Source organism: Silurus aristotelis (assembly GCF_946808225.1).
Source record: "Silurus aristotelis genome assembly, chromosome: 22".
NCBI classification, from domain to species: Eukaryota; Metazoa; Chordata; class Actinopteri; order Siluriformes; family Siluridae; genus Silurus; species Silurus aristotelis.
This window is the reverse complement of record NC_139595.1, coordinates 3,918,752-3,946,093: the sequence shown is the minus strand read 5'-3', so window position 1 is coordinate 3,946,093 and position 27,342 is coordinate 3,918,752. Positions and strand designations below refer to the sequence as shown.

Below are 27,342 nucleotides of genomic sequence, written 5' to 3'. Positions count from 1 at the left end.
ACAAGCATATCTTTGCTGCAGCACCTGGTGGGCTCAGGTTTACATTTTTGCATGATAAAGAAAATACCGTCTTGGCACAATAGTCAAGAAAAACACACACTACACTGTTATTTGGTTTGGGACATAACCCGGGTTCTATCGCGCGGCGGAATCCCGCTGATAGGGCCACCTCCCAAGATCACGTGGTGTCGGTCCACAACCGGTTGGTGGGCGTGTCCTATCGAGCCCGAGGTTCATTCATAACTAGGTTCAGCTCTGGAGGAAAATGAAAGGCGCCCAGTGAAGAGCCGCATGCAGCCCAACTAGGTGAGTGATTCCCTCCTTTATCTGGGACACGCCTAGGACGTGTTCTGGGCAGTGTGTGTGTGTGTGTGTGTGTGTGTGTGTGTGTGTGTTTAGAAAGCTTTGGACTGTTTATCAGAGGCTGCGTGGACGAGCGAATAAGTCACGCATGTGATGAGATGTGAGCCAGATGTGGTGATGCTGAAAGGCGGTTTGCAGCTGTGGTTCATTGATGATGATGATGCAAGCGTGATTTCTGCAACGGTGCTGATGCTGTATAAGAACCGCGGTCGGGACGATAACCGGACTGGATGTGGCGGTGAGGCTGAAGATGCTTTCAGGGTTTAGATGGTCGCAGCTCGGCTTTCTAAAGTGCGTCTCTTCCTCAGCGCGGTTATGGCGCGATTGGGGATGCGCAAGTGCTTCTCTCCAGGAGAAAAATGGGGGTCCTCCTTCTTATTCTCATCGACCCGTAAAGCAGCCAAATGCAGTGCACATCTGACGTGACGATGCAGACTGAGATGTTTGGTTTCAACAGAAAGGTTTCTGAGATGCTTCCAGCTCACTGCTAGTGCAGCCTAGATCATTATTCCTGAGTTCCTGTGGGGGTGAGATGAGTTTCTTGGAATGGAAGAAATGTAAAACCCGAGCACTCTGTATTTCCATGAAATAATAACAACAAAAACAAGACCTAAAAGAGATCCTATCGACACTGTCAAAATCTGCTTTGCTCAGAATGAGTTATTTACTTGAGGAGTTCCCGAACAGGGGTGAAATCCTGGGCTCCCCCACCCACTCCCCTTTTAAACAGTCTGTACCTTAAAGGAATTTTCCAGCATTACATCAATCCGTATTTATTATTTATTTAGTTATACAAGGGAATTGGTGGCATGGTGGAGCAAATTCTGGGTAAATTCAACACTGGGTTACAAAGCAGAAGGTTGGGTGTCAAGCTCTGCCACAGACACTCCAAGCTGTCCCTGCTGGGCCCTTGAGTAAGGCCCTTAATCCTCTTTGATCCAGTGCATAATCCTGCACCCGGGTTCTCCTAGCAAACTGGTGTATGCGAATAAATGGCTTTTACAATTTTGAAATGTAGAAATGACAAATAAAGAATTTTATTTAAGAGGGAACGATTTGCTGCTTTAGAGCTCCAAGGGTATATCCCAAGCTAGGGATAGTGTCCATTAGGAGTTACCTAAGTTCTTACCAAGTTTAAATGGGTTTCCTTTGCGTTCTCCAGTATCCTTACTTCCCTCAAAAAATGTGCCAGTAGGTGAACTGGTTACAATGAATTTTTAGGTGTGATCGTGTTTACATGGTGCGATATTGAGGACGTACTGCCACTTCACATCCATTTATTGTATTTTCCTTTTATCCAGAACGACTTACAAGTATTTCATTTTTACAACTTGAGATGTTGAGGGTTAAAGGCCTTGCTCAAGGGCCCAGCAGTGGCAGGTTGGAGGTGCTGGGATATGAACTCACGACCTTCCACTTAGAATTCCAACACTTTTTTCCCAATGAGCTACCAATTCCCACATCCGGTGTTTCCATGATGGGCCCTGAAATCCACCCTGACTCACTCTGAGCAGGATGAAGTACATACTGAAGATGAATGAATGAACTTATTATATCAAAAAAGTTCAAAACTGCAACATCCAGATGTAATATGAGACAGACATCTCATAGAATTAAAAGTCAAAGCTGTTTAAGTTTTATAAAATTTTCTAACACTGGAGCAATACAGTAATGAAAATAGGTTACGTAACGTTTCCCCAAAGGATCTTTTTGATGCTGTCTTCAATAATTTGATCCGCACAACACTCCAATTGTCTCACATAACCACAAATTCTTCCTTGTAAAAAGGCGGACCTGCACTAAAAATGGATGAAAGATCTAGCTTTAGGGCTGAATCTTAAAAAAAAAAAAAAAAAAAAGAAAGTTCTAAAAACTACCACTTAAATGCACGTGCTGACTGAGGACCCCAATTAGCGGTTAGCTGTTCACACTGAATCATGTCATTATTAATCCATCTATATGTATGCGACAAATGCAGATAATTAAGTAAAAAAAAAAACCGGTGTATTCCTTCAACTCAAGGAGGTTTTACTCAACACATCTCATCTCTGATTTGCTGGAGTGATGATCTCTGACCTTGGTGACTTTTCTCCAACCTTGTTACATAAACATTACCTCACTACACACACACTGACTAACACACACATACACTAGGTTTTGGAGCATCCTAAACAGAAAGATTAGGCCTTGTTGAGCATTGGAAAGGAAGTGTGCAGGAGAGAGAGAAAGTGAGACAGGGGGCCCTGGAGGTGCTTTACTGCACCGTAGAGATTTCCTTTCCTCATGAATACACATTGGGCAGAAACATACCACTTTAAGTCCGGAGCTGCCGTACATTGCTCATGTTCAGGAGCCATTACAGCCTGGCTTAATGGAGATTGTATGCATGGGGCTAAGGATGGGGACATTTTAATGCCTGTTAATGGTCTTGGCTGAAAATGAATTGGATGTGTTCAGTACATTCAGGTGGAGTGGTTTTATGGCCCGGAGTGTAACATGCGTAGGAGGTTCCCACAGTCAAATAGTCTGATGTGTGTTTAGTCGTAGAGTCAAGCTGCTCCTGAGGGATTGGTTTATTTGTTTGTGCCTAATCCAGGTGAAGTTGTATAGTCTAAAGACAATCTTTTTTCTTTCTCATTGTTCAGTCTTAAAAGCTCTCTAAATGCGAGAGAAATTTGGTTCACAGTGGTACACAAACCATGTTTACTTAGAGATACACTCTAAAATATTATTACACTAAAATTTAAAGTGTCCCTTTGAACTTTTACTTGAGTAAACTTACAAACGTATTTGCCTTCAAATGTACTTAAGTATCCAAAGTACTATGATTTATTATGGCTATAATGTCATATTATCATTTTTGTCACAAGACTCTTTGCTTAATCAACTGTGAAGAGACTCAAATGTGACTCTCAGCACAACAATCTATTAATAGAATCATATTAATGAGTCAAACACTGATTGATATCTATTACAATTATCATCAGCCCAAAGCCTTCTTTAGAATATTTAGAAAAAGTCGTGCAAATCAGACCACATGTGTTGTGGCGAGTTCGAGTCTGGAGTTTCTACTCTAAATGTTCTGCTTGCTGTTGAACTCACGCTGAACTGTATGTTCATGCTCAGGAGATACCACCAAGCGCCAATCAAAACAGACCCTGATTGGTGGCTGCCTCGTGTTTGACCAGTTTTTAACAGCACTAATCTGTGGCACGGCAAGTCTTCTTTTTCATTGCTTAGTGTTGTTACACTGGCAGGTTCCCTGGTGGTCTAGTGGTTAGGATGCGGCGCTCTCACCGCTGCGGCCCGGGTTCGATCCCCGGTCAGGGAACCAACCACAGCCATTAGAGTTGCACAAGCCTTAGTGCCGGTCCCAAGCCCAGATAAATGGGGAGGGTTGCGTTAGGAAGGGCATCCAGCGTAAAAACATGTGCCAAATCAAACATGCAGATGGTCTGCTGTGGCGACCCCTAATGGGAGAAGCCGAAAGAAAGTTTTGTGTTGTCACACTGCCATATAAACAACTAAATATAACTTAAAAGAGCTTCTGAAGACTCATTTGAACATTGAAGCTACTTGAAAGCACACAATCGCATGCTATTTTTATTTGGAATCGATGCTCCACCGGATCCATTTTAAGTTGTTTCCAACATTGTACAGTATATATTGAGAAATGTCTGCTGTAAAACCCTTCAGAGATCCTCAGCTTCACTGCTTATAAGTACTGTTTTTTTTTTTACCATTATAAATTGTGCTGAAAACTTTTTCTAGAAGGAAATCTGTCGTGCCGCCTCCCTGGCGCATTTTTCAATCCGCCGATTTTGTATGCGGTACATATCAGTTCTCACCCACTATACATGTTAGTGAGGTGAACTTTTCCACACATTTGCGATTTGTTTTGGCTCTGGCAATCAGGGAGTTTACAAACTAATATCTCATTTTATAGCGCACATCGAATGACTGGTAATCTCGCTGATTGAGATGCAAAGCATGCAAGTAGATAAAAGCAGAAAAGGCTGCAAATATAGATCTGAAAAGGCTTACAAAATCTAGTAAATGCTTTGGAGCTGAGAAAAGCCTGCTATGTTTTTCCCCTTTCAGGATTTCCTCAACGACTAGTTTAGACGCAATGGTAGAAAAACCAGCCAACCAGCAACAAACTTATCATTAGAGATCTCAGAGCACTGCAGCCTGCCTAGCATCTCCATGGTAAAGAGGGAGGCATGGGAAAACAGAAGGGAGAGAAGAGGAGATTGAATTGAGAGAGAGAGAGAGAGAGAGAGAGAGAGAGAGAGAGAGAGAGAGAGAGAGAGAGAGAGAGAGAGAAAAAGGAATACAGAGGGGAGAGAGTGCATTTGTGTTTTTGCTGGAGATGAGAAAATGAGGGTGAGGGCAATCAGGACAGGTGGGCTTTGAAGTGCTCTTGTTGTACAGAGCTTTGTTGTTTTCCATTTGCTCTGTATGTGTGTGTGTGTGTGTGTGTGTGTGTGTGTATGTGTGTGTATGTGTGTGTATGTTAAAATCAGACACAAACGAACTCCTACACAGAATGAACTCAGCAGATGATTTCAGTTTTGTGAGTGTGTGTGTGTGTGTGTGTGCACTGCAGTATAGCACGGTAAGCACAGTGCTATGTAGTATTGCCACAGATGCTGTCGCTTACAGCAGAGTCACAGTACAGTGAACATCACATGACTCCTAAGAGTGTGTCCCTAGAAACTGACTCACACATAGTACACTTCAGTGATCCTCCTTACTAATTATTCAATTATAGACTTGCTTTCATACTTACATTAATATTTCTGGCATTTGATAGACGCCCTTATCCAGAACGTCTTACATTTATCTCATTCATACAACTGAGCAGCGATGGGTTAAGGGTCTTGTTTAGGAGCCCAGAAATGAACTGGGATTTTAATTTATGACAATGGGATCCAATGCCTTAACCACTAATCTACCACCTCCCCACTACCACTTACATGATAATTGTTTATTTTAACGGAATTAGCACTCGGAAGTGTTTCCATCTTTTAGATTTTGGTTTTCTGATTTGAGCCTGAGCTCAGGTTACGGCACTGTTTTGCTCGCCGTCCAAGTCCACTCTGGTTTCCGCCAACCTTTCTCCAGCTGCTGATAGGTAAATTAGTAAATTTAGGTATAAATTTGTGTGTGTGTGTGTGTGCGTGTGTGTGTGCGTGTGTGTGTGTGTGTGTATATGTGTGTGTGTGCGCGCACGGTGCGGAAATTCTGACTTCTTATCAGGTGTGTATTCTCTCCTAACACACTGTTCCCATGATATTCACTGTTATCCTGACCAGGATAAAGCAGCAGGAAGATGACAATAAAGATGAAGGAATTTCACTAGATAACACCACCAAACCACTTTATCTTAAAGGTGAAATATAAAATACACTACATGGACTAAAGTATTGGGACACCAAACTTTTCCAACAGTATGTGGATATTTGTGGATAAATTGATATATTGTTACCACAATTGTACACGATTTCTCTGGATTTGGTAGCATTCAATTTTACCCTCACATGGACAAGGAGACCCAAATCTGCTCCAGCATGACAATGCCCCTGTGCACTAAACCAGCTTCATGAAGATCTATAGGTTGGAGTGGAAGATCCTGAGTGGCCTGCTATAGCGCTCTATAACCCCATTGAACACCTTTGGGATAAATTGGAACGTTGGCTGCACCCCCAGGTCTCCTCACTTCACCGACATAAGTACATGACTTTATTAAAACCCTTGTGCTTGAATGAGCACACATTCAAGCACAACCTCCACAACCACACTCCAAAATCTAGTGGAACATCTTCCCAGAAGAGTGGAGGTTATTATAACAGAAATTGGAGACTACATCTGGAATGAGGTGTTGAAATAAAGCAAATATGAATCTTCTTGTCAGGTATCCACATGCTTTTGAAAATGTCTTGTATTTTAGTATTTAGTTCGTTTTTCTACACCTGAAAATCTTATTTTAAAGACATCAATAATACCAAATATTTATATGCAAAATCTTTGACTATTTCATGTGTTTACATTTTCCTGGCCCTGAAAAAAGCTCAACTGTCAGTAAAAAATTTAATAAAAAAGCATGCCCACTGTTTTCCCTCTAAAAGGTGGTTAGTTTTTATTGACTAGTGATACCTTTTTCAGGCAGCAGAGGGCTCCAAATTTACAAATAGCTCCTTTAAACATAACCACAGTATCCAAAGAAAGAAAGGAAATAATACCTTTGTATATTTTTTTTGATACTGCAAAGATATTTATTCGAAAGAAGATGGGTGAAATTGTAGATGAAAACAAAGTGTTAACAAGGCACTCAGCCTTGTGAGAAAATCACTGATAAGAAAGGAAGGAAGTGATCTGACCCACAAGGATTAGTCAAATCTCCTCCAAGTCATGTTTTGTCTTCATTTTTCGGGTTATCTAATTTCCGATTATATAATATATATCTTATATAATCTCCTCCTATAGCTGTCACTATTCATGTTTAATCATCATCATCTTCATTGTTTCAGCTCTATGAAGGCTTTGCATTGGTGTGCTTTTTAAAGCAAAGGAAAAGAAGTGTCCACCTCAAAGCATTACACTCGTAGCTCGAATGTTTTGGCACCTTCTCACATCGTGTCCCTGAAGTGCAGCCAAAACTAGGCGAGCAGGGAGAACGGGGAGGAACATGTGAACATCTGAGCCAGCTCGCTCTAATGCAGCTGCTCACAGATTAGCCGAGTCAGCAAGACACTCGGTGGGTTTGCCGAATGAAAAGTAGCTGTCTATCTGATTGCCTGTCATGTTTGTGTCTCTTCTGATCCAGGAAGTGCACATTCTTGCCAGGACCATGAGCGATGAGCCGCCTCTGCTGACCACCATCACGGAGAACGCCACTGTGAGTATGCCTGCCTTAACCAAGTACACGCTCGGGGAAAAAACCAGCAGGAACCAGTGAGGGGTTTGGGTTGGGCACTCTTCCCTGTAAACATCTAGAACTCTCAGTTAATTGAAGAAGCTTTGATGGACTTGAATATGGCAAAATAGTTCAACTTTCTTTAGAAATCTTAAACATCAAACATACTTAAATGAGATGTTTTGTTTCTCTTATCAAAATCATGTTCTTTAACATAAAAATCTGAACAATATTAAGTAGATCTATTTTTTTCTTTAGATTGTTTTTTGCAACAAACCCATTTTATAAAATCTGTAATTCTTTGAGAGAAGACATCAGTTAAGAATTAGTTGAGCACTGGAGCACTTCTGGAAGGAGTCTCCAGTTTCAGCACTTTCAGTCAAAGGTAAGGCTGTAGCTTCAACTTTCCAGGCACATCTTCGCTACGAACGCCAATTTCCATTTTGAAGTCGCTCAGAAATCGACCAGACCAAACAAGAGGCTGGTGAGGGGAACGACAGAGGTGTAAAGAGTACCTGAAAAAGTATAGGTACCTCTCTGCAAAACTTACATTACAAATCACCAATTCCAATATAACATGAGTAAAAGTCTTTAAATATCTGATTTGAACAGTATTTGAGTATTTGACTCATATTGAATGTGCTCAAAAATGCAGTAGTCCTCAACACCAAGACACGTGTTAGTGAAAAGCCAAAAACAAAGATCAGACAAATCGGTAAAAAAAGTAGTAATATTAGTAGAAGTAGAAGAACCATTAGTATTCAATGGACAAATAAAATTATAGTAAATAATTATAGATCAAGTAAAACCACATATTCAGAGCTGACTGACTGATTACAAAATGTAAGTGGTAACAGTCATTTTCAACTCAAATATAGTGGAGTAAAAAGTACATATATTAAAAAATAAATGAATTAGCATAGAGAGTAAAAGTTGCTTATATCTTTGATATGCAGTAAAACTAGAAAGTAGCTAAAAAAATTTACCTAAGTAACGAAATATACATACACTCGAATACTTCACAACGCTGGGGAACGATCGTATAGATCAGTTAGTGCAAGTGGGAATAGAAGCTAATCTGTTCCTCAGACAGTCCACAGCATTCGATTTCAATCCGATTTGAAAACAATTGTTTGAGTTGGATATTCGCTGTGGGGATTTCTCTGATGAGGATGAAAAGTCATTTTCAAAAGTCTAATTTAGATTATGGATAGTGTGTCCTGATATACATAATGTTCATAAATAGGATGAAAAATGACACAAAAACACCATCAGAATGGATCCCAATATTGAAAGAGATCTTATTTGCTATTGAATCAACCCTGAATCAATGGGAAATCTATTCATAGTTAAACAGTACTACAATGTACAGATTTTCCCAAATATACCTGTGATCAGACATTTGGATCTAAACGGCGTATGAATCATCTGGAATTACCTTGTGATATAATTCATTCTTGATATTGTTTCTAAAGCACCTCCCATAATTAATCTGTTCCCTGATCTCAAAATCGGTACTTTCCTCACCCTGACTTATTTCACAGGCCAAGACAGAATTACAGTCTCCTAAGAAAGCCCATGTTGAGCAGTTTGCCTTTACACAGGAAGCAGCACTTCGCATCTGTATTCCGCTCTGCTCTCAGCTTTCAAAGCCTTGATGTTATATGGAGCTGCATCAGTCTGAGGCAGCGTAGCTGAAAGTGTGCAAAAAAAATTACCTGGAAGAATTTCACAAACTCTCTCGTTTGGAAACACATCTGACTGAAAGTTTCACATCTGTGTTTCTGTCAGACCTGCTGCATGCATCGGTCAGAATGTTAATGAAAATCCAAATGAGGACTCATGTAATGGTGTAAGAGTTTCCATTACGCAGTCGGTTATACGTAATGGAAACCGTTAGTTCAGATTCCATTTGCATTTTCAGCAGTTACAGATCACGGCAGAATTCGCTCTAACCGACATGTATAAATGTCACAAGGTGTAAGTTGAATGCATGTTTCTGATTGGTCAGAAGGATTTCTTTCTTTTTCTACAGCAGCAGCTCTGATTTAAGTTCCAACCCCATGGCAGAACCAAAGGTTTATATTAATGCACTTGTTCTAAAACATTATTCTTTCTGGAATAACTTCTACTCTGAGGATTTGGTTGTTGATGAACTGATTTCAGTTTGATGTGATGTTTAATTGGGAATATTTGGAAGGAGTCTCCAGTGTCATTGCATTGCAACAGTCAGAGGCAAAGCTCTGGCTTTATATTTCTGAATGGTGTTGGCATTTTTTACTCAGAAGTGTTCCAAGATAAAAACGAGATGCTGGTGAAAGAAGGAGCGAACCTTTTCCACAGATAGTCCATGTTGTTGAATAAAAATGATTAGCACATTGTCATGATTGTGCCTAAGTGGAATCAAAACACTTTAGTAGTCACATTTTATATTTTAATATACGGCAAAGTATTGTATGGCTGCTTTTTGTTGCAAGAGTGTACAGTACTAAGGGGAAGGCATCCACAGGGATCGGCTGTTGCCTGGAGACTCTCCCGTGTGTTTAAGCCTGTAGATGTGTAAAGCAGTTCCTGAGAAGGAACAAAAAAGGCCACTAGAAGTTTCTATAGCAGGGGAAAGAAGGAAATTTGTCTAGAATATGATGAATAGAAATACTCAGCATGCACTGTGATATGCAACAGCACTTATTTTGTATTTAGATTTGCATCCGTTCACATATTCAGCAGCCAGTTCAGTATTTTCATGAGTTTATTTAAGCATCCTGATGTTAACTCCAACCCTAATTGGATTTGTTTTAGCTTTGGTGATCTAAATTTTAGCGCATTCCTATGTATATCCAATTCTTTAAACTAGTCCAACTTTTAAAATATCTAACAAACACTGTCAAAACTATAAAGCCAATGGTATACTTATACATTTTGGTATCTTTCCATTTTATAGACATTTCTAGTAGTTTTTCTGGTCTTAATTTAATGGAGGTAGTGGATTTTTTAAAGGACATCGAGGTTGTTTTTTTCTGAATAGTCATTCTATTAACAGCTCACCCTAAAAAAAAGAGGTGAAAAAACACAAGAACAAAACCTGTGCTGACCAGCATCCTTCACATAAAAGCCCCGAAATGCCACAGTAATATAAATAAAAGGGGAAAAAAAGCGCCTCTGCCCCATATTTCATTCAGATGAGCTGCAGAATTGAAGTTAGGCTCTATTTAGCATTTTGATTATGGACTGCTGGTGCACACTTATGAGCCAGAACTTATTCCTCAACAGCCTCATGCAAAGTTAATTGTACTTTTTAGTGCTGTCAAGATGCATCAGACTTCACACTCATTAAATCTACTACCAAATAATAGTTTCCATTGTTTAAAAAAAGGGCAATTCATTGGATTTCCTCTGTGAATTTTTACACAGTGTTTCCTTTACTAGTCCAGTTGTACTCCATTTTCTTGGTTACGTGAAATTGTGTGGTTCATCAAGCCACTAGTTTGCAAACTAGTATTGCATTTTGTAAAAATATATACGTGAAGATTCATCTTTGATCCTACTCTAGAAGTATTTAATCTGTAGTTACAGTTTGTTTTTTTCTTTTACAATATGCCCACACTTTGTAGTAGGATTAGTTTATAATGGACTGTGTTTAAAGCCTGTTTTTTTTCTGGGACAAACTCATTAAAAATGAACAGCAGACAACATTTATTCATTGGCACCCAGATTTAGTGCTTTGGTGTTTTGTGAGTTTGCAGCTGAAATTTGAATTTCAAACATGTACTGGGTTTCTTAAAAATATTGTTGGTATCATTTCTGTTTAAAACCCCAAGCCAGATGGTGTGTTAGGATCCATAAATGTCATTAAGAATATACAAAAATGATCTCTGTTCTAAGAGTCTTTTGTATGCCCAACCATGTCCTTATTCAATGCTTACAAATATTTTAGGCAGCTTTCGATTTCCAGTTGTAAGTTTTATCTTATATTAAGAAGCACAAAGGTAGATCATTTTTATTTTCTCCACAATTTGGTCACCTGCAAATCTCCATGTAGCTGCCAGATCTCCTCGATTATATGACAGCTACCAACCAGGGAGGGTGAATGTTAAAACTTGCTTACTGAGAAAAACGTGTGAAGTGAACAACCGCATTTTTCCAAACTGCAGCTCATGCTGTGGGCAGAGTGCAGCATTCAGAGGAAAACTCTATCAAACTCCCTTGGGTATACAGTAATTCACAGATGCTGGCTAGTATCCCTGTGATTGTGAAGGAAGATGAAGTATGGTATCCCTATCTCACAGAGAGCATGGCCCCCTTTGCTTCCTTGGCTCCAGGCCATGGATGACTGTGGCATTGATGAGATTTGAACTAACGATCACCCAACATTAGATTTTGCACTCTGCCTATTCACCTCACTGTTCATACTGTTGGTCATGCATGGCTTTTGGTCATTGGACATGCAAAATGAAAGATTTCACTGCTGATTAAAACCTCAGGATCACAGCTTCACTAATGCTTGCTCTCCATGAATCTTTAACATTCATATTAATGAAAATATAACTTTTTTCAAGTAGTATCTTGTTTTAAACACTCAGGGACCAATATTACCCCAAAATCAACAGCATTAAGTGCCAGGGTGGGAGTTATTTTAAATACTCTCCTTGCAAATTAAGATGATTTGGATAAATACAGATACAGAAGGAAGGATTTGAGTGAGGGGCCAAATTGTGATGTCTAGACGACTGGGTCAGAGAATCTCCACAACTGCAGCTCTTGTGAGCAGTTCCCAGTCTGCAGTGGTCAATATCTATCAAAGTGCTCCAAGCAAGGAACAGTGGTGAACCGGTGACAGGGTCATGGGGGCTCACCGATGCACATGAGGAGCGAAGGCTGGTCCGTGTGGTCCAATCCAACAGATGAGCTCCTGTGCTGTTAATAAGCGACAGGTCAGGACTGTTTTGGCAGCAAAATGAGACCAACACAATATTATATTATATTAACAAAGCCTTACAAATTCACTTCAACGAAACTTAGAGGCTCAACCTCTTCCTCTCTTTGGATCTGCCTGATTCATTCCAATGCCCCTCCTCTGGATGGAGGTCTCGTCAATTGAAGACCACTCTGTGCAGCTGGGCTGAGTTCCACCTCAAAAGCCTAAAGAGCCATGAAATTACTGAGCAACGAAAGATCTTTAGGGATGGATCTGGACTGTAATTAATATCAAGTCTATTAAAATGGCTCAGGACCACAGGTTGTATTTATAACTGTAATAAATGTACATTTGGTGCCACCTAGATGAGGACCCCTTTGAAGTGTATTTCTTCTCAAGGTTTCTTCTTCATGCCGTCTCAGGGAGGTTTTTTTCTTGCCACACTCACCACTCGCTCACTCATTATGGACAAACTTACAATTATAAGTAACAAACTTATACATTATTTGATTACTGCTTTTTCTGTGTAAAGCTGAGTGGACCTTCTATGATATTATTATTAACGCAACTATTGCGAATCATTCAATATCTCCACCTACATCCAACCCAAACCTTAACCTTCATCACAGCTTTAGGGTTTTTTTTTTTTAAGCAGTTTACTCATGGAATCAAATCAGATATTCTTAACCTTAAAGATACATTTGGTATAAAAACAAGCACATACAGCACACATGTCATACCTGAACTGATAGATTGGCACGGTATTATTTTCTGTTCTTCAGTATCAAGGCCAGCAGAGGAAAGTATGCGTGTGGAGGCAGCAGAAGGGCCTTTATACTCATTGTGGTTGTATCCCTTTCATGCCTTCAAATCTGTAATTTAAAAATGAATCTCAAACTGTGTGTGTGTGTTTGTGTAGGATGTTCCAGTGGCATCAGCCAGGCCGGATAACTATGTGCTGCTGTTGGTGATGCTGTGCGTTTTTGCCGGCGGAACGCTGGTCCTGCTTTCCGTTCTCCTTATCTTCTGCCATCGCTGCTGTCAGAGCGGACGCCGCTACTCGAGGTGAGATCTCCTGATTTGACGATGCCTATTGCAGTGAATGCAGGTTTTTAGATATTGTTCTCTCACATATCAAGTTGAGGGATTGTATAACCTGAATACGATGGTGCACGCTCCACAAATAGATCCCTTAACCTACGCATGAACGTGTTTCCAAAGCAAAACAGGTGTGCTATTATGCTAACATCACAAGGCTCTTTTGATGTTCGAGAAGGAACCGTCCAACGCGCACAGAGAAAAAAATTAATCTGTCTTTCACGCCGATGGAGAAATCAAAGCCCGGCTGAATGAAGTCAGGAGCTGAACTGAATCACAACACTAGGAGCACTGTATGCCTTCAGTGTTCTGCATGCACGGAGAGGCAATCCGATTAAGCTCTCGTATAGCTGGAGCCGACATGGCATTGTGTTTATGAGCGAAGGAAACCCACGCTGACAGACCTGACAGCAGGAGCAAAAAAACCGGTTACATGTATTTCGGGCTAAACGGAAATAACTCGCGTGTCAGAGTCATTAGGATCAACTGGATTATGTATGCATTTGTGGTGGTGGTTTTGATGCATTTATTGTGTCAGGCTTCAGGTCAGGTTTCTTCATTGTCAAATTGTGTATATCAATATATATATATAAAAAAAAGGAAAGATCGTATTAGTTTAAAACTAATTCACTCGTTCCTCTGCTTTTAAACTTTTCTGGTCCTCTTAATAGAAATGTTTGTTGCTTTTATTTTACATTTAAAAAAAAAAGGTAATATGGAGAGTGCAAACTACTGCATACGAGGTGGTGGCAAAAAGTTTCGAGACGTTTACTTTTATCTACGTTTAACTTCAAAATAGTCCCCTTGCACAGCAAAGATAAGAAATACTTTTATTCATCCCACAGTGGGGAAATATCTGAATACAGCCCTCCCAGCGTTCCTGCAACATCCGGAATGTGTGATAGAAGTCTTCTTTTCAAAGCGTTTCAAGCACCTCCTGCGATTCATGCTGGATCTCCGCAATAGTGTCAAAGCGGCGACCTTTGAGCTGGATCTTTATTTTTGGGACGAGTCCACGGATGCCAAATGGGTGATAGGGTGTGAACGTGTTCAGAATAGCACCAGTTACACAGCTCCCGATGTACACAAGGCAATGTCTTTTGGCACACTGACTTTAAAAAGTCGGTGCTCCCTGTGACTGTGCATGCAGCCTTGTGCTGCCATCTGTTGGCGTGTTACAAAACTAGTCTTGAATCTTTTTCATACCACCTCATACATTATAATCTACTCATTGTCACGCATGTTTTTTTACATGATTGCATAGGGCCAGTGATGACTTGGAGAAAACCAACACCACATATGTGGAAGAGAGTCAACCTACTCAAGGTAATCAACCATAACATTTTACTTACATTCATCAGCTCCAGTAATGTAGCTTTTGTTCTTCATTTCCTAATATATATAAGGGAGCGTTGATTCTAGTGTATCATTCAAATTTAGTTTACATGACAATCAGAATAGGAAGTAAAAGCCTTCATTGAAGTGGCTTTATGTTCATGTTGCTCGGACAGACATCACCATTAGGATGGAAAGCACGGACACGCTGTCCACCTCCAGCTGTCACGGAGATGAGAACACAGAGCGCTTTCAGTCCTCGGTGTACACAGGCCGGCGGGTCTCCTTCAACGAGACGGCCATCTATGAGCAGAGCAAGAAGAACCAGGAGAAAGGCCGAAGGTCAGGGAATATATTATTTGAGGTTAAGTGGTGTGGGTTGTTTTCTGTCCAAATTGGGGTCGACATAAATAAATGTTTGTTCTTTTCCACAAACCAGGTCTGGCATATCAAAGACAGAACATAAATCACAAAAGCCCTATCGCACATCAGTGGACGAGGCAAATCTTTTTTTTTTCCTTTCAGAAATAAAGCAATAACGCAAATGTCTTGGGTGACTGCTGTTTCATTTTTTCCGACAAACCAAAAACACAGCAGTTATACACACTCACTTGAATATCACCAAGAACGTCAGCACAAAGGGAATGCAATCAAAACCAGAAGCAACTTCACCTCTTTTTAATGTCCTGCATCATTTCCCTTTGTCTTTGGCCTGACTTTTGATAAAAAAATGTGTAAAGTTTTGATCCTGTTGCAAAGTATACAATAAAAGAAACTAAAAGCTTTGGCAAAACTGTTGTCACTTTTAACAAATGTTCATATCCAAATTTGGTTTTATTGAAATGAACAACTTTGTGTGTGTGTGTAATTTTATATATATAGGAAGCTTGGCTGATGATTTCTAGTATAGTAAAGTATAAATAGAACCTCATGCTGTTGAATGTTATTGGAAATCAGAAACTAGAAATGTTCTTGTGTGCATATGTGCTTAAAATATGACTCACAACAAACTTGGCATATTTACTTCCTGTTTATCAGCAAGTTCTCAAGGTTTTTTTCTGTTTTTTTTTTCTTTATATTTGTCACTTTCCTGGCTTACCTTTTGAACTAACCTTACAAGAGATTCCAGTTTAGTTGGCCTTTATGTGAACTGGAAATAAATAAAAAAAACCCTAAGCAGTCAGCATCTGTTAAACACCCATTCTCTTTCTGTGTCAGGTATACCCTTACAGAGGGTGATTTTCACCACTTGAAGAAGGCACGCCTGACCCACCTGCACATTGCTCCTCCAGCGCTGAACATCCTGACCATCATGGAGTGTGACTCACCTGAGAACAGCATTAGTCTGCGAGAACAGCTGCAGCCCAAACCTTCCCTCTCGATATTTCAGGTTATGCACACAAAGTTTTGTTTTTAAAGGTTCTTTCTATGTGATGTTCACAATTTTTTACTAAGTGCCTAGGTTTCTGTTCTTGTTTAAAGAGGGGTAAAAGGGGCTTTTTATTTGTCACATGTACATTACAGCACAGTGAAATTCTTTCTTCGCATCTCCCAGTGTTGTTAGGAAGCTGGGTTTTAGAGTCCTGGAGCACAGAGGCCTTAAGGGCCTTGCTCAAGGGCCCAAGAGCAGCAGCTTGGCAATAGTGGGGCTTGAACCCCTGACCAGTAGCATTAACCAGCCTTAACCTCTGAGCTACCACTTCCTTTATTGCTCAAGCAATAAATGATCTAATATTTAAGACCATGTGTGTTACCTGACACACCATAAAATACTCAAGTTTGCAATGGATCTGTGCGTTTGTAGCTTGGTGAGGGCACCCTGCCTGAATCTCAAGTGCCATGGAATTGCCAGAGCCCAAGTTGTGCACTTCCTGGAGACGCCCTCAACTCTGTCCTGGACACCACCTTTAAATCCAGCACTAGTGAAGGAAGCACAGAACCACCTCGATCAAGGACAGTGAGTAACTCAGACACTCACATAGACAAAAAACACCAGATCACCAGAATGTGTGTGTATCTGTGTGTTAGTTCTGAGAAGCAGGTAGAAAGTGGCACTTAACATGCCTGCTAATAAAAATCAGGAGCCTTTTCAGTCCTTAACACTTGACACCAGACACACATTACTCATGAGCCATTACTAAATTACACACTGCCTCAGGACTCACGTCATCACACCCTGCCACTGTGTCTACTAAGGGGCTTCTCAACCAGATTTCACTAGAAAATAGTTTTTCCTAAAAAAGTTCTTACAGAAGTCATGATGGAAAAAAAAAGCACTAATACTTAGGTATTCACTGATTTGAACATGCTGGCTGAGCTCCTGTTTAGCACCCCACTCTTTTTCTCAGATTGAGGCAATAGGAAATGCTGCTTCAAAGATGGATGGCAACCCCGGATCCTCCCAAGTGACAGGAGCATGTGCATCATCTGGAGGAGGAGGAGGAGGAGGAGGAGGCGGCGGCTCATCTTCAGGCCAGGGCACCATGCTGCACTTTCTGTCCCGACTCAGGCGACATGCGAGTCTAGAGGGAGCCAGCCCTTATTTCACTATCAAAAAGTGGAAGTTAGACAGCAGTAACAGAGCAGCCAGTCTGGACATGAGAGGTAAGCAGGGCTGTAAGAAAATATCAATACACGTGAGTATCATGATATTTTGTTTGCTGATACTGTAGAGTCTCAAAAACGCAAATCATACAAGATTCCTAGCAGTTTCTTATCCTGCCCGCTAGATAGATAGCAGTCTCCTTATCTCTGAGTATATACAGTGACAGGAATAATACAGTACTAGCATAAGGGCACGCCACTAATGCTAGCGTTAATATCCACCTGTTTCTTAGTGGCGCTGCTGTAAAAAACGATTATGGGTATAACTTTCGCCGGAAATGGTAGAAGCATTAACTGGCTTGCGCCAACAGCAATGTGTTTTGTTTATGTGCGTTTTGTTTTTCAGGCGGGAAATGTGTTACAATGGCGTTGAAAATCTCAGGAACAATATTGGCTGTTCATGGTTGCACCAGACAAAACTTAATTTGAACCTTGGAAAACAGTGCTATATATATATATATATATATATATATATATATATATATATATATATATATATATATATATATATATATATATAATATATATATATATATATATATATATATAATATATTTCCTTAACTCTAGATCTTTACCATTATAAAAGAAATAATAGTCGCTCTTACTCTTTATTATCTTGCCTCGCTAGGATGTAGCTTTTAGATGTAAAACACTAGTTTATAATACTAATATTATAATACATAATCAATCCCAATTTAAATAAGGTGTCTTTTATGACTATGTGCATATATATATATATATATAAAAAAAAAAATCAATAAAAATAAATAAAATGACCATTTTTAGGTATTGATTGTGTTCATATATTGCAATACACTTGATGGCACTGAGGTGTGATACGGGGAAGGCTGTCACAGGTTTGATGGTATAGGAAGGTTTAAGGGGTTAGGATTAGTAGTGTCATTTTAAATGAAATTAATGCAAATGTAGAGCCCACTGTGTTCTGGGTAAATCCATTTATTTAAGGTTTGCGATTATTGGTATGTTCTTAATAATATCTTTCCTAAAATTATATCCTATTCCTAAAATAATTCATATCCCAAAATATTGCCTTGCTTACAGTATCGCAGCATATAGTATTGCAACCCCTGTATCGTGATACATATCGTATCGGCAGATTCTTGTCGATACACAGCCCTAGAAGTGAGGAAGTAAGCAAAGCATGGTTCCAATGTCAGGATAAAAGGAGAAGCATTTGTGGATGAAAATCAAATCCAGATGTTGTTTGGTCTGTAAGAAGATTATTCAGATTTGTTTCCTGCTGCTATTTCAAATGTCTGTGCCTGAGGTACCACTATAGTTCATTGTTTATATCTCTAAATAACGCAGTCATATGGGTAGGAATGAATGAATAGCTAGAGAACCATCTGAACCAAACAACCTTTCATTCAGCTGGAGTTGTGCTGGGAGACTGAAGGAGCTAAAATGTTGCCTGTCTGGGGTTCGGTGATTATTTGCATATGTCATGTTGCTCTTTAGCAACACATGACAGCAATAGGAAAGGCAGCGTCGAGCACCATGTAGGGCTTAATGAACAGGCCATTGGAGACCAGTCAATCCTGGATCAATAAGTGTGTCGTTAGTGAAGCTGAGTGAAGACTGACTGCAAGCTCAGAAGTGGCTGCAGACAGAACAGGGGAAGATAAAGAGATTCTGCCGGCTAAATTAATGATGTAATAATTTTGTTATCCTTCACCTGATGTGAAAGGTCAGCAAGTGTGGCATGTTCATTTCCTCTTAATGAGGCCTAGATGCAATTACAAAGTGTTATTACTGGAGTACAAGAGCATTGCTTAAACACACAGCCTGGACTTAGTGACCTTTCTGTCTTTTGGTCCATTGTGTATATTCTTTCATTGTGCCTTCCATTATTCATCATATAGACCCTCTATGCTACAGACCACCACGGATCCTGAATATGGAATATACTGTACAGTATATTATAGGCAGGAAGGGGGTATACCAGTAACCTAACTGCTAGACAACTAATCTTGAATAAAATAGGCTGATCTTACCTAATACCTTACATTTCCTTTCTGTTCTTTTATGCTCTTCTTCCATCTCAGGTTCACCACGGAGACGGGCATTTCAAAGACAGAGAGCAGCAAGTGAGACTTTTGAACAGGGGGAGGAGGACATCCAGCAGTCTGGACCAGGTGCAGAAAGTGATTTTTTGTTGCATGTCAATCTCCCTCAGCAACAAGTTGACCCCCCAAGACGACTCTCTGCTGGCTCTTTGGAGTCATCAACTACAGGCTGTCCACCTCCACAAGCCCCACTCAGGAGGTACAGTACTTTCACCTGATCACTTACAGTGCCTCAGGTCCATCTGCCTGGCAAATTCCCACCATACAAGGTGGTATCAAAACATTTCGAGACTTGTGGTGCTAACTGCCGCTATTTTGACCACGTGCATTACTATGTCTGTGATTCCATCATAGACAGCAGATTAAAACAAAGAGCAAATGTGAAATTCTGCCACAGAGACGGTTGACATACATATTTACGCCGATGGCGCAATGAGTCATTCGAAAAGGTGCCGAGAGATCAGGAAGACATTCCACAAGTTTAACCCCCAGAAATGTCAAAACTATTCGGCAACTTGTGCATGACGATCGTCGGAGAACAATCCACATAATCTCACTTCCGCACCCACCCTTACTTGCCAGATTTGGGACTTCGCCCCTTCACGAAGATCCAGCTCAAAGTTTGCTGTTCTGACACCATCGTGAAGATCCAGAGCGAATTGACATACTTTGAAAAGAAGACTTCCAGGACATATTCCAGAAGTGTCAGGAACGCTGCGACCGCTGTATTGCTGTGCAAGGTGACAATTTTTAAGGTTATAATGTGTAAATGGTGATGAATAAAGTACTTTGTTGTAAACAAAACCAGTCTTGAAACATTTTGATACCACCTTGTATGTACCACACAGAAATATAAGGTTTTGAGATAAGGTCCTTATGTGAACTCATCAGTTCTTTTCTTACAAATGCAATTCCATTAATTGATAAAGGCCCAAATGGCTGCTGGAACGTTATGACTCAGGTCGTTTGCTTTAACTTTGGTTCTTTGTAGGTTAGAGGTGAAGGCTGTGTTTGAAGTGAGGGATGAAAACATCAAGACCCAAACAGCCCTCAAGTTACCAGAATCCTTTGCGCCTCAAGGGGAAGATGAAGTGGAAAAGAATGGAGATACTGGAGAGATTATACTAGGAGCAACAGGAGGAGAGGATACTATCACTGAAGGGCCTTCTGAATTTGGTTTAATGAACAGACAGGAAAGTCTGGAGCAGCCCAATATGTACCGGGACATCTGGAGCCTACGAGCATCTCTGGAACAGTATGCCTCCTCTGATCTGAGCAGCAATGACAGAGACTCTACACGCAGTGATGCTGATAGTGTCTGTTCACTAGGGGCCATTGGTGCCTCCAGAACCGGTATGCTTATTTACCAATCGCAAGACATAGATGATGAGATCGATGGGGATGGTGAGCTTCCATATGATGATGTGGTCAGAGACGTGAGCAGCAGAAGGAATGGCAGGGACAGTGTGGACTCGGAGAGAGGCAGTGACAGTGAGGCTGGAAGCAGGAAGCTTCTGCAAATGGACAGTGGCTATGCTTCCATTGAGGCACCATGCAAAGCACCAGAGGAACTACGGCTGTTTGGAAGCACTTCAGGCAAGACAGCTTCAGAACGGCGCCGCTTCTTTACGAATGCTGGCCGCAAGGGCACGGTGTGTGAGAGTTTTGAGACCCGATTGTTCAAAGAGGAGCTGGAAGATGAAGCTTCAGAAAGCAGCATTAGCGTAGCGTCAGAAGTTCCCAGTACCATACCCCAGAATGAAGCAAGCGTCTCACTCAAAGACACACAAGAAATGCAGACAGAAACCAAACCCAGACCTCGCTTTCGTCGCAGAGACTACAGCATAGACGAGAAAACAGATGCGCTGTTTAATGAATTCCTGCGCCACGATCCACAATTTGACCAGCAAGGTTCACCTTCTTTACGGCATAGACATCGCTCACGGATTCACCTGCGCAAGCAGTGGCAACGCACAAAGCAGTACAGTGACCCTGGAGCTGCTCGCTACTCACCGTCCCTGGAAAGACAGCGAACTAACGCACTGCGGAGGGGAGACAGTGCCAACTACCCACTGGATACACGGTACCACAGCACCCTACCGCGTATTGCTAGTGCTGCAGACGAGGAGGCCAGTGAAGGAGCAGCTAGTGAAGGCACTGAATCGGCCAAAGCACAGGACTCTGGTCCAGCTCCCGAAGACAATTCCAACAACAGCAGTAACAACAGTAGCCCTGTAGTAAAGTCACAGGGGGATCATCCCACCGTGTTGTTTTCCACACCCTCAATGGACAGCACCGGGGGGGACTCTGGGATACTAGAGGGTTGTGGGAGTGCTATGCATCCTACAGATGAACATAGATGGTCTCTCACAGACCCCAGTCTTGTAAAGACAAGTGACATCCAATGGAACACAGGCATTCACATTCCAGAGAGCAGGTATTACATGGATGAGGACCCAATGGATAAAGGGTATGTGCATAGAGTAGCGGAACCCAATCCTTCCGATAAATTGGTGAGCAGTCTAAATGAACGGCTCTACACCAGCCTGAAGAGGACTCAAGGCAGTCAAGAATGCATGGTGACTGTGACCCGCACCTCCCCAGACCTCAGCCAGGTCTAAGAGCATGATGAATTGCACCATACCGTGACTGGGGTAATTAGGAGGAACCCCCTCAGAGTACATCATTTTTATCTGGAGGTGTTAAGACAACCCGATTCCGCACTACCAAATCCTCAGTCATTTTCAGATAAATAATGCATGCTTGTTCCTTACTAATGCAGGGTTAAGTAAGTGAGTTTGGTGCAATCTCAAACTAGGGAAATGTCTGAAAATGTAGTAAAAGAAAAATCCATATGCAGACAATTATGCTAAAAAAAAAAAAAAAAACATTATTTTGTCCAGGTCAATGTTAAGACTATTTCAAATTGCACTGTGAAAACTAGGTCAACTAGGGTGCTTTGTGAAACACAGTTACAGGGCAATTCAGAGTAATAACCACAAGACTCAACTGCACTTTTGTTCATTACAAATTATGATAACGAATCAGCCTTTCCCCCTCAAAGAAGTCAGTAGTTTCTTGTTAATTTAATTATGATCACATTACTCCTAAATATGGGTCTCTAAGTCCTATGCTATTTTGGAATTGCAACTCTATTCCTTTCCTAGCACCTAGCAGATCTTTTCAAATCACAGCTTTTTATAGAATGCTGATTCATAATCCTCTTTCCTCAATTTATGTGTGGGATTAAAGTACTTCATCCCCAAATTATTTTCCCTATTTGAGGACAAGTTCACATTGAGTTTTAAAGTTATGCACTTCAATTTCAAACCAGTAGTCAGATAACCAGAGCTTCTTCCTTTCCTTTTGATTCTAAAGGCTGCATTAAATGGTATGATATTCGTGTGAAAGAATTCCTTCCATGTGAAAAACACTCAAAATTAACTTTTTGCCATTTAGTTTGTGACCAAAGGCAAGTTTGAGCAGAGTGTGAAATTGTGGCCCTGAAGAAGGGAACCAAGATGCTAAAAAAAAAAAAAAAAAAAAAAGAAAGTCACTTATGACGGAAAGTTTTACTTTATCTGCAGAACATGTGAACATAATTGACAAGATTTTATTAGCATCAGCTCACACCGTGTGAGACAAGACCTCTGTCATGCCACAGTGTCAAGCATCAAGTACATTAAAAAAAAAAAAACAGAACAAAAAGGAAAAAAAGAGCTCTTTTGATTAAGGGGCGCTGACTTTACTTTGACTCCCTACTATTAGTTCTGTTCATTTCATTTTTTAAGTGTCCTTGTTGGCATGATGTATAGTCGACACTGGCGCAAACCTTGGGAGGCGGGCCAGCGGTGTCGGACATCTTTCATGTTTCTGGCTAAGAAGTCAAAAAGTCACTTTCCATTTTATACCTTAATGTTATTTATTGATTTTTATTTTATTTTTTGTCAGTCGTAATTATAATATTTATTAATGTTGTATGTTCTATAGAAAGCTTAAAGCAGACATTAATCATGACTAAAGGGATGGGAAAATGGCCCGGAGCTTGGAGTGTGTGAGCGCGATATTGATTGTCCAGAGTAAAGAAAAATCTCTGGCATTAAAATATTATTTTTGGAAATTTTGCACAAAACTAGATATATGCAACGTTAGCTAACGGGAACTAAATTACAGTATTGAGTTCACTTGTGGCTGAATTTACAAAACCAACCGATAAACGCCGATACTATTCCAAACACCAAATGATTTATAAGGTGGAAATCAAGCCTAGGGTTCGTAGTTCCGATAAACATTTCAACGCATCAGTGAGCCATGAAAAAGGCTGCCATGAATCGAACACCTGAAGCGTGTTAAACATGCCTGCTCATTGCACACTAGTCCTTGTGGATATAAAACTGTCGGAGATCGATTATGAACCAGTCTCTCGTTTTCTTTCGCACAGAGCTCTTTGTTCTCATAATACATATTGATTAGAAGCAAACGAAAGACAGCCCTTAAACAGCAGTGATGAGACGGCGTGTTTTTCCACCGCCTTGACATCAGATGATGAGGTGATAGCAACCTCAGAAACGTACAACTAAGCAGACCTGAAGTGGTCTTATAATAGTTTGTATCAAGATGTAGGACATACGATGTAATACATCGCACATGGCAGATTAACAAACCCTTATAAGTGCTTTAGATGCAGTTAAAGATCGACACCGATCAGACGTAACATTATGACCATCTGCCTAATATGGTATTGGTTCTCCTTTTGCTCCCAAAACAGTTCTGACTCATCGAACATTAACAGAATTAACTTCTTCAGCTATTTGAGCTACAGGAGCTCGTCTGTTGGTTCGGACCACACGGACCAGTCTTTACTCCCCATGTACATCAGTGAGTCTCGGGTGCCCATGAACTTGTCACCGGTTCACCACTGTTCCTTCCTTGGACCACTTTTAATAGATACTGACCACTGCATATATACAGTGTGAGATTTTTATAGATATATATATATAAAATGCAGTCAGAAAGTTTGTATAGAATAGTCCAAATAGCTATTGAAGCACAGTGGCCATGTACTTTCATTAGGATCCTTTGTGGGTAATTCCATAACTGCATTGCCATTGAGGGATAAATGACACTTAGAACAAGAACAAACACATATTTAACCCATCTAATCATGTCTTACCTCATCACAAACAACAACCTCATGTTTCTTTACTGATGATGGCTTCATTTTGCCAAGTTGACCTGCAACTATGTAAATGGCATGATGACATTATCACCCTTCAAATGATTTCAACAATATATATATATATATATACACACACACACACACACACACACACACACACACACTATATTGCCAAAAGTATTGGGTCACCTGGTCATAAGTACGGTATGTAATTTCTGAGCATTGCATTCCACATTTAGTCCCAATTTGCTCTTATAATTCCCTCCACTCTTCTGGGAAGATGCTCCACTAGATTTCGGAGTGTGTTTAGGGATATTTGGGATCATCAGCCACCAGTGTGTTACAAAAGGCAGGTACTGATCTAGGTGAGGAGACCTGGGGTGCAGTCAGCATTCCAATTCATTCCAAAAGTGCTCAGTAGGGATGAGATCAGAGCTCTATAACAGGCCACTTAAGATCTTGATCTCTAAAGCACAGGGGAATCACCATGCTGGAACAGATTTGGGTTTCCAAGTTCAAGTGAATGCTAATTTTTATTATACTCCATCTAAAAACGTCCTGTAGAATTGAGGGCTTTCAGCTTAGTGGTAACAGTTTGGAAAAGAACCACATATAGCAGGAAAGGTCAGGTGACCCAATACTTTTGGAAATATACACACACACACACACACTTCATAATCATGTTGAACATTCCAAATATTTCATGACACAACAAATGTAAAAATTGTTGTTTCTTCCCCACAACCTATAGATGTGACTCGAAGAAAAGGATGTTTCAAGCTTTTTTTTTTGTTTGTTTCAATTTTTGTTTTTTTTTAAAGCATTTTAATTATATTTTCAAAACAAACTGCAGTTACATTGAACTTGGATGGGCAAAAAAAATATGCACATGGGTTGTTGCATTTCGAAATGTAACATTATGAACATAATTTGTAAAAAGTAATAGGTACACAAATGGCACCCTATTCAGGAAATCACCCCACCAAGAGGATGTGAAAGTGAAAAGATCATTGCTATGGTAACCGCAGTAAGCACTCGAGAGGTCACGGCACCAACCGACCTTCCATCTGTTAAGGGACCAGTAGTAGCTTCCACTCAAATTTCACCCCCCACCCTTAAATCAAAAGTAGAATACTGCCTGCCGTAGCCTGCCACATACAGCCATGTAGAATCTGTTCAGTTTATTTTTATTCAAAGCATTTTACATTTACTGACAATCGCTTGCTGTAGGATATCTCTTCTAACTAACAGCCAGGTAGATATGAAGCAATACCCCATCTAAACCATGTGTCATATCAAAGCACTGTCCCATTTTCCTTCTCTCAAATGGAATAAATATCTGGTGTATGTGCAAATTCTGACCTGAACCCCATTGTAGGAGCTTGCAGGCGTTAGAATAGCAGCGGGTCTCTCGTGTACATGGATGACTGAACCCACCGCTGCACTAAAGTGCAGTTCTGCATGTGAGAAGAAAAGGAAATCATGACATTGGTGTTCTCTGTAGTTTCGATGCTATTGGAAGAATTCGAGTGCCCTCTTCCTTTTATCAGAATAAACGGTCATGCATTGATCCTTCATTTGTTCAGAGGGTTTTCTTTAAAAATAAACCTTCCTAATTGGTTTTGCTTTTGTACTCTGGGTTTTATAGTCAATATATAAATAAAAAAATTCAGTAGAACACTCAGAAGGCATTACTTTCCAATTTACACTATTCTCAGGATTTTCAAGTCATCATTTATTCTATAGCAGGCGTATAGAAACAGAATTCTCCTGGCTGCCAAAATACTGCACACAGCATCATGGTTTAAGACACAGACATTCAGGTAAACATCATATAACAAGTTTACACTTTTAATAGCTAACCATTAGAAATGAGCTCATGTTTATAGAATGTCAAAGGGCTTTGTTTTATACAGGTGCCATCATGTTACTATTTTAAACTAATACCACAGACGCTGAACAGTTAAAACTCATCTGCTGGGTTGTTCCTATGTGCATCAAATCAGCCCACTACTACCACTGGTGTGGGTATAAAAGTGTTTTTTAAAAAACAATTTTTTTCTCTGAAGTTCTTTTGGGCAAAAAGTCTAAGTATATATTAAACGTTTATATATATGCTTGGTCATAATAAGCTGCAAAAGAATCCAGAAGCCCAGTGGTTCATGTTTAAAGACACACACATATTCCATACAGTGATTGGTTCAGCTACAGTATTTTTGGGCCACTGGTTCGATCTGTTAAATACCATCTGGTAACAACCCTACTAGATAAAGCCTACTACATTATTCGGGAACTTGGGTGTGTGAGAGCTTCAAGTAAGTGCTTAGTGTGTTTAGGGAATAGGGGGGGAAATTATTCCACTTTACCTGTACAGCTCTAGGTGTTGTGGGCTGTTGGATTACCCTAAAAAAAAATGGTAACAATTCAGGGGGAATAAGCGAAAGGTGCACACGCTTATTCTGCCAACCTCAAAAGGCTCCTCACACCTGCAACGTTCATCCTGAGTGTTAGTGGAGAAAAATGGAAGTGAGTCACTATGGCCTATAGGCACTAAACAGGGATTTTATATAACGCTCAAAACAGCAAAAAATCTCTGCTCCTAACAGCATCAGCTACAAAACAGGGTCTAAAAATGGAGAGCTGCGGGAGAGAAAGAGGCTGCCAGCGCCTCAGGAATAGACGTTTCCCCAAATAACACCTTCGACATTAACTAGGAGCTTCAACTTGGCTTGCTCATCCTCGATTCTGTCCACTTGTGTCCAATTTTCTGTCAATCCAAAAATATATATAAATAAATTTAAAAAAAAAAGAAAAAAAAAAAGAATGAACAAAATGCACAC

General features: G+C 40.4%; 1 protein-coding gene across 2 annotated transcripts; it reads left to right on the top strand.

The window, feature by feature from the left end:
* The first annotated feature begins 201 nt into the window (after nt 1-201).
* On the top strand, nt 202-23,040 carry cbarpa (CACN subunit beta associated regulatory protein a). Of its 2 annotated transcripts, XM_083525270.1 has the most exons (10): nt 202-306; nt 7,193-7,264; nt 13,117-13,262; nt 14,560-14,621; nt 14,807-14,972; nt 15,849-16,020; nt 16,435-16,587; nt 16,979-17,234; nt 19,303-19,522; nt 20,315-23,040. In XM_083525270.1, exons 2-10 carry the CDS (start codon nt 7,217-7,219, stop codon nt 21,942-21,944), a joined length of 2,853 nt encoding a protein of 950 aa, XP_083381396.1. In that variant the 5' UTR covers nt 202-306; nt 7,193-7,216; the 3' UTR covers nt 21,945-23,040. The 2 variants fall into 2 exon arrangements, with proteins under 2 accessions (XP_083381396.1, XP_083381395.1); XM_083525269.1 differs by lacking the exon at nt 202-306 and having other exon boundaries at nt 7,069-7,264.
* Nucleotides 23,041-27,342: the final 4,302 nt, after the last annotated feature.